The sequence below is a fragment of the Pipistrellus hanaki genome (assembly GCF_964339955.1).
Source record: "Pipistrellus hanaki genome assembly, chromosome: 2".
Taxonomy (NCBI): Eukaryota; Metazoa; Chordata; class Mammalia; order Chiroptera; family Vespertilionidae; genus Pipistrellus; species Pipistrellus hanaki.
In genome coordinates this window covers 137128451-137140640 of record NC_140504.1, presented here as the reverse complement: position 1 = coordinate 137140640, position 12190 = coordinate 137128451, and the positions used below count along the sequence as shown (strand labels likewise).

Here is a 12190-nt window from a genome sequence, read left to right as displayed (position 1 = left end):
ACAGTCACTAGGATTTAAAGTACAGTATAGGGGATAAAGCCAATAATACTGTAATAACTTTGTCTGGTGCTAGAAGGGTACTAGACTTATTGGGGCGATAACTCTGTCAGTTATATAAATTTCTAATCACTATATTGTATACCTGAAACTAATATAATATTGTATGTCAACTGTAATAGGAAAAAGTAAAAGGAAAACAAGCAGTGCGATGGCATCAGGGCGGACTGGGAATTGGAATGACCAGGCATCATGGAAAGTCCCTTATTCACTTTGGCTCAGGCTCAACCCCTGTGAAATTATGAGGTCTGTAGACATGGTGCCTCCCCCTCCTCCCAATTGATATATTATTGACACATGACATTATAATAGTTTCAGGTATACAACTTAGTGAACCATTATTTGTATACATTGTGAAGTGATCACCACAATAAGTCATTAACATCACTCACTTTATCTATCTATATATAAACGACTGATATGCTAACTGTCTATCTGGGTAATGACATTACTTGGCAATGCCCAGCTTCCTCTCTCTAGCAATGACTAGCCTCTTTGGAGTTTCTTCAGCCCAGGCTTTATAACCAGGTGGAAATATTTCTTACTTTAACCAAATGTCTGTGAAGTGTTTTCCCATGCTTTATTTCATTTTATCCTTCCAGAAGTCCTGGAGTTGGTAGATAGGAGACTCAGTGGAATCCTATTTTCTTTTCATTAGCCAGAAAACAGAGATTTAGAAAGCTTAAAAACTCGAGCCATATGAAAAGAAGTAAGAAATGGTGGACCTTGAAAATGACGTCAGGTTTTCTCACTGCACAGAATATAGTCAAACACTGCTGCAGTTAAATATTTCATTTACCCTTTGAAAAATCTACAACAATAATCTGTTTCATGTTGATATTTACTGCTGTGTTGCTGACAATTACTGAAAGAGAAGTTGGGATGCTTCACTGGGCTGGAAAAAATTTAGCTACATCAGAAAGCAGGTCTAATTAAGCAAGTTTATTCTATATATCTATAAAAGGCTAAGTTGACTTGCACATGCATGATACATATAAAGCACTCACTGGTGCCAATCAATTGCATTCATGTCTCTATCATTGTTGATCATAATTTGGTTGACACGTTTATTATAGAGACAGAGTGAATAGTGATATATTTCTTCTAATTAATTTTCTTTCAATGTGCACAAATTCATGCACTGAGCCACTAGTATAGTTATAAACATTTATTTTTCTTTGGATGAGAAGTTGTAGGATTTACTCCCTAGCATTGTTCAATTATGCAACCCAGTTTTATGTATGGTTTCTTTATCAGTAGTAGGGTTGACCAAAAATGAGCAATGGAGACTTCAATATGACTTTCTTCTACAAACTTGGGTTGCTATGGATAAAATATATGCATAGCAAATCAATTGCCTACTAAGGAGTTCAGTGGTCTGTGAACAGAGTTTTAAACTGCTCATACTTTTTTTCAATGAGGGTCTGATTGTACAAAAATATAGAAACAAAATGTATTTGCTGTACTTCGACATTTTAATGAAGTTGGTTTTATTCTATATGAACTGAAAGATTTTTGTAACCTGTAAAATAATCAAAGGCACACTCAGATAAACTTTCAGTGAAGGTGATGATAGTGGGTAGAATGTTAATGCTTTTCAAGAGTTCTCTCCCCTGGTGTCAACTCCCTAGATAGTACTTGGATCCATGGGTGTGATGAATATTAATCATATGACTAGATTATGTTATACAACCCAGCTTGAATTTAAGATAGAAATTTTTAGGTGGGCATTACCTAACTACATGAGCCCCTTAAAAGATTTTTCCAGTTAATGGCAGAGTAGGTAGTCACAGAAATTAGAAACAATACAAAAAGATATGATGAGTCATTGCTGGCTTGAAGATGGAAAGAAGTTTCCCAGAACGTTCAGTTAATCATATAAGCCCATTTTAACCTTGTTTTCAGCATGTGGTACATATATTGTTTTAGAATCTGACCTGAAGAACTGTGTGTTTTTGAACTCTGCTAAGCACACAATCTTTTGTTTTGCAAAAAATAGAAGATAAAAAATAATCTTTTAGAAAAGCATATACAGTATTCTGTAGAGGCCAGTCACTCAGAAAAATCCAGGTTCATTCTACAGTTAGAAACATGTGAACTTGGGAGTCACAAAAAGGGAGTCTAGAAGTCATTATAAAAGGGCAGTTTTTAGAAAGGATGTAAGCTAAGATATCCTATCTAATAAAAGAGTAATATGTAAATTGACTATCATTCCAACACACAAGATCGCTGCCCCATGTGGTCAAAGATGGCTGCCGCCATGTGGATTCAAGATGACCACCACAAGATGGCCAGCAGGGGAGGGCTATTAGGAGGGACCAGGCCTTCAAGGGAGGGCAGTTGTGGGCAATCAGGCCAGCAGGGGAGGGCAGTTAGGGGTGACCAGGCTGGTAAAAGAGGGAAGTTGGGGTGACTGGGCCTGAAGGGAAGGGCAGTTTGGGGGGACCAAGGCCTGCAGAGTAGAGCAGTTGGGGGGGGGGGAGCAGGCCTGCAGGGGAGGGTAGTTAGAGGTGACCAGGCCTGCAGGGGAGGGCAGTTATGGGCAAACAGGCTGGCAGGAGAGCATTTAGGCATCAATCAGGCTGGCAGGGGAGTGGTTAGTGGTTGATCAGACTAGCAGGCAGAAGCAGGAGGTTAAGGGCAATCAGGAAGGCAGGCAGGCAAGCAGTTGGGAGCCAGCAATCCTGGATTGTGAGAGGGATGTCCAACTGCCCAACAGTCAGACATCCCTTGAGGGGTCCCAGATTGGAGAGGGTATAGGCTGGGTTGAGGGACACACTCCCCTGTGCACGAATTTTCTGCACCAGGTCTCTAGTCTTACCATAAGCTTCTTCTGGAACACCTGGTTGTCATCATTGAAGGAGCGTTCCATGAAGATTTCAATGGCTTCCCTCTCACAGGCTGCATGCAGGTCCAGCAGCTCCTGCAGGGTGTCTGTGGGGAAGCTCACTCTCTGGACCATCTGCTCACTGTAGTGGTCGGCTGCCTTTTGCACAGCCACTGAGTTCTCTTGCTCAGCCAGAGTTGTCACTGTGTTCTCCAAACAAGGCACTGCTCCACTGTTGATGGCATCCACATAGGCCTTTGCCAGAGTGCCCAGCCCTGAATGGCACAATATATTTAGGAAATTAAAAGGATTTTCTCATTCACTGTTTTTACAAGTGTTCAAGATCAGCATTCTAAAAATCACAACAATTTTACTGAAATGAAGTGTTCTGTTTTCTTTTTCTTCTCCCCATATTCCTCCTTGTCTTTATCCTTGTACCCTCCTCCTTTTACTTTTATGTGTCTACTTTCTCATAATGACATTACTATCTATTCTATTCACTCTTTTTTTATTATTTATGAATTCATCACATTCTAGTATGAAATAATAATCTCATCCAACACATTCAATAATTTCCTAGAATAATTTCTCTTTGAAATTATAAAATGAGTTTATCTTATAGGTAAGTAAAGTAGGTAATTTGTGGGCACTATCCTAAACTGAATGTGCGGCCACTTTAAAAAAAATCAAGAATTTCAGGACGGTGACAACTTAATGATTACACCAAACCTGGGCCCAATTCACCAGACGGCACTGTGTGTCTGCCCTCCACATAAGGCTATAGTTAACATTTCTTCTCAAACCCTAATAAGATTTCAAAGGCTTATGTTCTGCTATATATTTTTTCTAACTGGTATAAATTCTCAAAATATCTGTGTATCCTCAATAAGACACACCCATCTCATTGCTCTTATCATCATGAGGCAGATTCCCCTCCTTAACAGCAGCTTGTGATTATGTCATTAGTGTATTAATTTCATGAGACACAGTAGGCTTCAATAATCCCTCATATAGGGGAACTTTAATGAAAAACTTGCATGTCTATGTGTGGCATGAATGTCTGGGTTTCCACATCACAAAGGGAAGGAAACAAAATTACCAACAAATTCCAAGTGCAACCACACACACTGAACTGCAGAGAAACTTTCTGTAACAATGAAGACCCACCAATTCCAGTGACAATGATTTCTTCTCTTAGAGTCTTGGTTCTTGCATGTGTAAGGATATATTGACAGAAATTTTTGGATTGCTCCTGAAAATTCCATTCTAGTTGGTTTTCTGACATCTCCTCCACATAGTGTAATACTTTTTTGTCATTTGTAGGGTGCTCAAAGACAAAGCACTTCCGCCTTGGAAAGAATTTCTTGATACACTCTCTAGGCATGTTGGATTTCTGGATTTGGGGATCCTCGCCTATAAAAAAGAAAAACAGTAATCACTGATGAAGCAGTCTTTAGGCAAGGAGGTTGAAAACATTCGTTTCCAGGGATTTTTGCATCACTGTAACACTGGTTCCTGTAAGTCTCCTTTTATTTAATCATTTAATCTACTTTTATTAATGCTAATAATCTACCAAAGTATAGAAATTGTACTATTTATTTATTTATTTATTTATTTATTTATTTATTTCCAGAGCCAGGAGCATAGAAAGGACTTCTGGAGAAGACAGGAGACGGGCATCTATCCCAAGTGAAGAAATTTGTGATTATTTTCCTTAGCCCTTCCATGGTGTCCAATGGTTTAACTGTTTATTATTATTATTTTTTTAAAAAATATATATTTTATTGATATTTTACAGAGAGGAAGAGAGAGGAATAGAGAGTTAGAAACATCGATGAGAAAGAATCATCGATCAGCTGCCTCTTGCCCACCCCCTACTGGGGATGTGCCCACAACCAAGGTACATGCCCTTGACCGGAATCAAACCTGGGACCTTTCAGTCCGCAGGCCTATGCTCTATCCACTGAGCCAAACCGGTTTCAGTTGTTTATTATTTTTGAATGATAGATTAATTTCAAAAATGGCCAGAAATACTTTTGATATTATAGACCTCATGTCAGAAATAAAATGTGAGCTATAAAGTAAAAGTGATTTTTTTTTTTCAGGTAGAAATAAAGATATTTATGATACTCCTGGGAAAAGTTTCAAGTGAAAGACAAACAATACTCAGAACAGTAAAGAAAAACTCCTAAAAATCAGAGTTAAAAATTCAGCCAATATAAATACATTCATAGATTTTTTTTTTTAGCAGACATCATCAGAAAGTAATGTTAACTTAATGCTATTTGGAGACCTCACCTGTTTTCTATATCAGATATCAGGTTATATTGAATGTGACAATGTCACACACAGTGCAATTCTAGGCATCTATCAACTGCTCAATAAATGATGCTTGAATGAATAAATAAATTATTAAATAAGCAAAAATGAATATGTTCTTAGGTACTACCTATTATTCTCTTTGCTAAATGTACTCAGTGTTGAGTTTAATATTTTAAAATATTGTAAAAGGCTATAGAATGAAGAGAGCGATGTTATCAAAAACAAATAATAAAGGATTTGACAGTCTTGTAGGAAGGATATGTCAATGATTCTTTTTTGAGGGAAACATTCATATAAATATCTTCATATGAAGAATGTAACCATGCAAGCTATTAAAATAGACAACACGAAATATATTTCAAAAATAAAGTCACTTGATATGTTTGTGGTTCTGTGTTTATCATCTTCCATACTAATGAACTCTTTTTGCTAAATAGAAATACTAGTAGATGAGCTCTGAATTTAATAAGTAACACAAATATTTGAGCCTTAAAAAGTTGTAGCACTGGCAATAATCCTCTAAGTTATTTTTCATGGTGTCAGTTTTTCTAAAAATAATTTTGTCCAACAATGGATTCTACATTTTCTCAGCCAACTTAAATTCTGGTCACCTGAGTTTTTTTCAATAATAATAACAACTAAAACCATACCCACCTGTCTTACACATATCACCATTAGCACAGGCCTCAATTCATTAAAAAATAAAGATTGACCTTAAGTGCTGAGAAACAGGGCTCAGTTAACCACACCTCCCACTGAAACCTCCGCCACTCAGACTATCCTTTTGTACCTGGAACCAACTTCAAGGCCTTCTCCAGGTACTCATCTTCAGTGACGGTGCGTCCATCTAACTTCAAGTCCAGCGTGAAATCCCGAACCACCCAAACAAAGTCTGGAAAGAAACTTGCAAACTCGGCTGAGTCCTCTATTTCACCGGAGCTGGGAGAGGATTTTGCCCTGATGAGCTTTGTTAGTTCAGTCACATAGCTGGGATCTTAGTTAAGGAATGAGAAATGCTCCCCGCCAAAATTTCCAGATCTCACCCAGAAACAATTTTTATTAACATTCCTATCCACCATGTGTTCTTTTCACTTCAACCGTGATCATTGACATGAGAAAACAACAACGTCAAAAATAGTCTCAGTTACAATCCCACAGCCTCCATGACACATGGAGGTCTGGTTCCTGGAAGGATACTGCAGCTGCTCCAGGGCCTGGTGGTTGATGCTGCCCATGCTGTTGTAGACAAACATGCTGCTCAGGAGCACAGCCAGGGCAAAGATCCACAAGTCATTCTTAGGGTCATCCTAGAAAGTGCATTAAGCAGGGGACTTAGGTGTCTATTGTTTTGTTTGTTTGATTTGATTTTAAAAATTAAAATGAAAACTAAAAATTAAAAATTACTTTTTATTTTTTTTTTTTTTTTTTTTGCTAATGCTCACGAGTATATTTGTCCCCTGAATTTTAAGAAAGAGTGGAATGAATAAAATGGAGGGAGGGAAGGAGAGAGGAAGAGAGAGAGAGAGAGAGAGAGAGAGAGAGAGAGAGAGAGACATAGATGTGAGAGAAACACATCTATTGGTTGCCACCTGCTTCCACCTTGATCAGGGCTGGGATTGAACTTGCAACCCAGGTACGTGCCCTTGACAGGAAATTAAAACCTCAACCCTTCAGTGTGCAGGCCAATGCTCTAACCACTGAGTTACATCAGCAAGGGCAAAAACACTACCATTTTTTTTTTTAATCATACTTTACTTTAAAGATGTAAAAATAAAATGAAAATACACTTACTACTATAAACTTAATGAAAGGAACATTATCAAAGCCAAACTGTAAACGATGTCTGTATTCTAAAATGTGAACACTTAAGTTTAACTGTATAAATGCACTGATCTTTTTCTCAACAGGCACATTTTCCCTATTTATCTCTCATTTTACAATATAATCCATCACTAACATACAAATTATACGTAAACTGGCTAAATCTAGACTTACTTAGGTCTTAGTTTTTGTGTGTGTGTGTGTTTTTGTTTTTGTTTTTCCATAAAACAAGCTTGATAGCTATAAGATGAGGTAATATTGCATTGTATGTTATAGCAATGTAATATTAGCAAGTCAAATTACAGGATTATGTTTTTCATCACATAAACAACGAAAATAAAACCTGAAGGGAACCCAGTTTAATAAGTGATGTAAAACAAGTAGAATAATGGTGGGAAATGAAACCTTAAGCTACAGAAGCTGACTTGTGTGTTTCAGTCGGAAACCACAAAGCCTTCTCAGGCCTGTGATGTATGAATTGCACCCTCTCTGCAACAGTCTTAGTGTCCTAAACACTAGGAACTAGTAAAAACTTTAAGTTTGAGGAACTCCAATGTGGAAAAGCTACGATAAGTGTTTCACCTCAAGTGCCTAAGCAGGTACTTAAAAAATAAATCCATGAAAAATCTGAGAACATGTAACATCTTTAAGAAAGGGACTTTTAAATGAACTGCTGACTCTGGAGGGCCTCTACCTTTCACTTCTAATTAAGCATTGGAAGAAAAACAGAGACTGGCTAATTTTTTTTTTTTAATCCAAATAAAATGCTAACTTAATGGAACCCTTAGTTATTCAAAGTCATAGGTGGACCACACAATATTAGTTACACAGTAAGCCAAGGATAACAATCCAGATCTGTTGTTAAAAGTACAAGTTCATGTACAGAATTATCATAATGCCATTATCATGTATAATAAAAGGCTAATATGCAAATCAACCAAACAGTGGAATGATGAGTTGCTATGACCCACAGTGATCACCACAGGAAAGATGCTCAATGCAGGAGCTGCCCCCTGGTAGTCAGTGCACTCCAACAGGGTGAGTGCTATTCAGCCAGAAGTCGGGCTCATGGCTACTGAGCACAGCGGTGGTGGCGTGGTGGCGGAGGAGACTCTTCCACCTCCATGGCAGCACTAAGCATGCCTGACTCCCCTCTTAGGCTTGATTTTGGGCCTATGCTGTCTGCTGGACATCCCCCAAGAGCTCCCAGACTGCAAGAGGGAGCAGGACAGGCTGAGGACACCCCACTACCCCCAGAGTGCATGAATTTTATGCACTAGGCCTCTAGTTTTAAATACTATCTACTTTTTTAAAAGCCACAAATCTTCATCATTTAGGTAAAAAACAAATTTCATGTTTATTCAAAGGGATGTCAATGCTAAATGTGATTTAAAAATTTTAGTAAAACCTTTTGTCATTTTTTCCTTGACATACTGAATATTTTCCAGTACCATTTTGTAGTTTCATTGGGTTATTTTGGGAAAATAAGATGGCAAATATTGCTGTTACATAATACAAAAGAGGGCTCTCATTTATAAGTAAACCTGGGACATAGAAGGGCTCTCATTTTTAAGTAAATCTGGGACATAGAGGACTGAATGAAATATGTCAGTGAAGAGCTCATTTAAAAACTATTCAGAGTTTAGTACGTAGAGAATTAGAATGCACAATTGAAGACTTACTTATTTATTTAATATATATCTTTTATTGATTTTTTACAGAGAGGAAGAGAGAGGGATAGAGAGCCAGAAACACCAATGAGAGAGAATCATCAATCAGCAGCCAAGGTACATGCCCTTGATCGGAATCGAACCCAGGACCCTTCAGTCCGCAGGCCGAGGCTCTATCTACTGAGCAGAACCAGTTTCGTCAAGACTGTTAGTTATTGAAGAAGTGTGATAAAACCTCATTTATCAAAAGACCTTGGTGTTAAAGAGTGCCCTTGCACCCTCTTCTAACGCTGTAGGCATACATCAGATTTAGATTTCCCTAGGTCTACAACTTTCTTAAAAAACAAAAAACAAACAAACAAACAACAACAAATCAGAATAAGGCTATTGAGCTAAAACTACAACTGACTAGTTCAAAAACCGTTTTAAAAGTTAGGTTTTTTTTTCTTTATTATAAATTGTACATTCAAAACCATCTCTTATAGTCCAAGGTTAGTAACCCAGCCAGCTTAAATAAAAGGTTTTTCTCACCTAGGTCCCAGTATCTGGATGACTGACTCATGTACTTACTATACTGGGAAGTAGAGATCAAGAAAGTATTTATTGGTCAAAGCTTAAGTTATACATGATGTACCCTTGAATCAGATCCCTCTTCAATTCAAGCATTCCTTTACTGACAGCACTTTGTAAATCACACCAAGAAAATCACCCCAGATGGCAAAAGCTAACACATTTGAAATGTGGTCACTGTAGCTTTTCACTTGGATGGCAGAAGCAATTGTGGAAGATGGACTGGATCAAGCCTTCCCCAATGTTGTAGGACTGAGCGAATCAGTGAGCTCACCAATAAAATTATAGTAATTTAGAAATATGTTTATGTAAATCAGAGGGGCAGGGCTGTTAGCCCTTGAGGGAAGGAAACTATCCACAGAACTAGAGGCTCTTTAAATCCAGATTTACTAAATTCATTCTCCCACCCCATCTTTTTTTTTTTTCCTTCTCAATAATGGAAGCCAAACGTTCATTAGTGGTACTTTCAACTTAGACTCATGCTAACATAAATGAGGAGAAAAGATTGAATTGCAAGTAACACAACAAATACAAAACACTTATATTATCCCATAATAGTGCTCTTGGTGGGTCTAATTCATGTTTTTAGGGAAGTCAGTGCAAATTTCATCTTTAGAGAATACATATTTCTGGTAGTTGAAGCTTTTCTGGAGATTTTTTTTTAATTTATATTTTATTGATTTTGTACAGAGAGGAAGGGAGAGAGATAGTTAGAAACATCAATGAGAGAGAGTCATCGATCAGCTGCCTCCTGCACACCCCCTACTGGGGATGTGCCCGCAACCAAGGTACATGCCCTTGACCGGAATCGAACCCGGGACCTTTCAGTCCTCAGGCCGACGCTCTATCCACTGAGCCAAACCGGTTTTGGCGCTTTTCTGGAGATTTTAAGTAGATTATTTCACTGTAACCCATGTTCATGGGTCCTACCTCCAATCCCATTAATCTCTTACAACTTAACAAGTAGGACCCATGAATTACAGGTTCCTCTGGGAATGACTGGGTTAGGATCCCAATTTTTATATCCATCATTCTCTGTTCTGATAACATTGCATATTGCTTAATTCTCCACCACGCTCTTGGTCTTTGTTTCATTCACTGCCATATCTGTAGTACCTAACACAAAGCCCTGAATGCAGCTGTCCAATTAGTATTAACTTGCACTTTTTGCCCCAGTGTAAAAACAAAAGAAATCTATTCTTAAAGTATTGAGCTTACCAAGAAAGTAAATTAGACAAAATAGAAGTTTGCCTCCTTAATCCTAATTGAATTTGTAGTTTAGAGAAATACACTGTGAAAGTCAAGATGGCAAATTTAAATGTAAGTGGAGTATCAAGAACAAAGAAGCCTCTTTGCCTTACCTTTTCCACATCACCCAGGCCCTCAGTGTCCAGAAGGACCAGAGTGTGGTTGGGCTTCGAGGGATGGGGTACACACCACATCCAGATGCCCTTGGTTTCAGACTGCACAGTGGAGCCCAGACGGAAACCTGCAAAGGAAGAGGAGAAAGTGTATAGAGTAACGGCAGATGGTCCAGGCTGCCCATAGGTTACATTGGTTAAACTTGTCAGAATCTGAGTGCCAGGCTGGGAGGAAGGTTGCTTTCATTTCAGCAAGAGCAGTCTATCTGACCTTTATACATATTAAGGACCTTCTCAAGAAACACTGTGTCCTCAATTTACCTCATACTATCAGTAGTATTTCAAGCTATGTCACAGTACAGAATTAATGTAATTAATTCTGTACTGTGACATAGCTTGAAATACTACTGATAGTATATATATATATATATATATATATATATATATATATATATATATATATAGAGAGAGAGAGAGAGAGAGAGAGAGAGAGAGAGAGAGAGAGAAAGAATGCATCAAAGTTTTGCTATGAAATGAAGCAAACAAATGGAAGGTATCCCCATTGAAATATGGGATATACAGAATACACTGCTATTTGTTTACCTCCTATCCCTTTTTACAAACAGTAACTATTGAACAATATTTCTATGCTAGAGTTTAGAGCAGAAGTAATGTAGGAGAAAAGAAGGGAATACTTTCTGGAGCTGAGCTGACTACGGATGGATCTTTGATAGGGCTAGGGAACTCTTTATTACTGAACAAACACAAATGAGTGACCTTTTGTGAACAGATGGGGTTGAAGTTATAAATCTAGCAATTAAACTTAAAAGTTTTCTTCACCGGGAAGAATGAGGTCTTTTTTAAAGATGGTCACGAGAAAGGTTTGATCAGCCTCTGTTATCACTGTCTCCAAGCAAATGGCCCCCGCCCCAGAACAACACTCACCATGGTTCCTTCCTGCCAGGCGGTTCATCAGGTAGGATTTTCCTGTCCGATACAGACCTGCAATGGCCACCACCACCACAGGCTGAGAGATCTTGTCTAGAATCTCCAGTGCTGTTGGGTTCACTGTCAGCTGATTATTCTGATTTTCCACCAGACAGATGGGGTTCATCAGAGTATATTCAGAGGCCATGGTGAGCTGTAACCCAGAGGAACAACTCAGTACAACACAAGATCCTGAAGTCATATCTAATGGTTACAGAGGTCATTTGCATATTAGCTTTACACTCCTGGAGAGTATATATCAGTTTCCTACATTTTGTATGTTTCTAAAAGATAAGTATTTAGCCTAGTGTGTCAAGACCTGCTACAGATTCCTTATGTACATCATTATATTGATCTATAAATGAACCTTAAAACAACTTTGCCTATGTGATGCATAAAAGGATTATAAAGGGAAAATCAAATAAACCACTGATGATGGAACCTTTGAGAAGGTTAACATACTGGGGGGCGAGTTGAGGCAGAATGGGACATGTAGGAGATGAGGAGTGACCAGAGTAGATACCTGGAGTTCAAGAGTGATTCGTTTTCATATTAACTGCATATGTTCTCTGAGC

General features: G+C 38.2%; 1 protein-coding gene across 1 annotated transcript in view; it reads right to left on the bottom strand.

Annotated features, from left to right (window-relative positions):
- LOC311617443 (guanylate-binding protein 7-like) overlaps window positions 1-11763 on the bottom strand; it is a gene marked incomplete at its 5' end in the record, with an annotated part of 48658 nt that extends 36895 nt beyond the window's left edge. The window contains 6 exons of the mRNA XM_084873805.1: window positions 2879-3159; window positions 4052-4297; window positions 5997-6193; window positions 6404-6513; window positions 10629-10756; window positions 11574-11763. Of these exons, the coding sequence (XP_084729931.1) occupies window positions 2879-3159; window positions 4052-4297; window positions 5997-6193; window positions 6404-6513; window positions 10629-10756; window positions 11574-11763 (1152 nt within the window). The remainder of the gene's footprint in view (window positions 1-2878; window positions 3160-4051; window positions 4298-5996; window positions 6194-6403; window positions 6514-10628; window positions 10757-11573) is intronic.
- Between the last annotated feature and the right edge of the window lie 427 nt (window positions 11764-12190).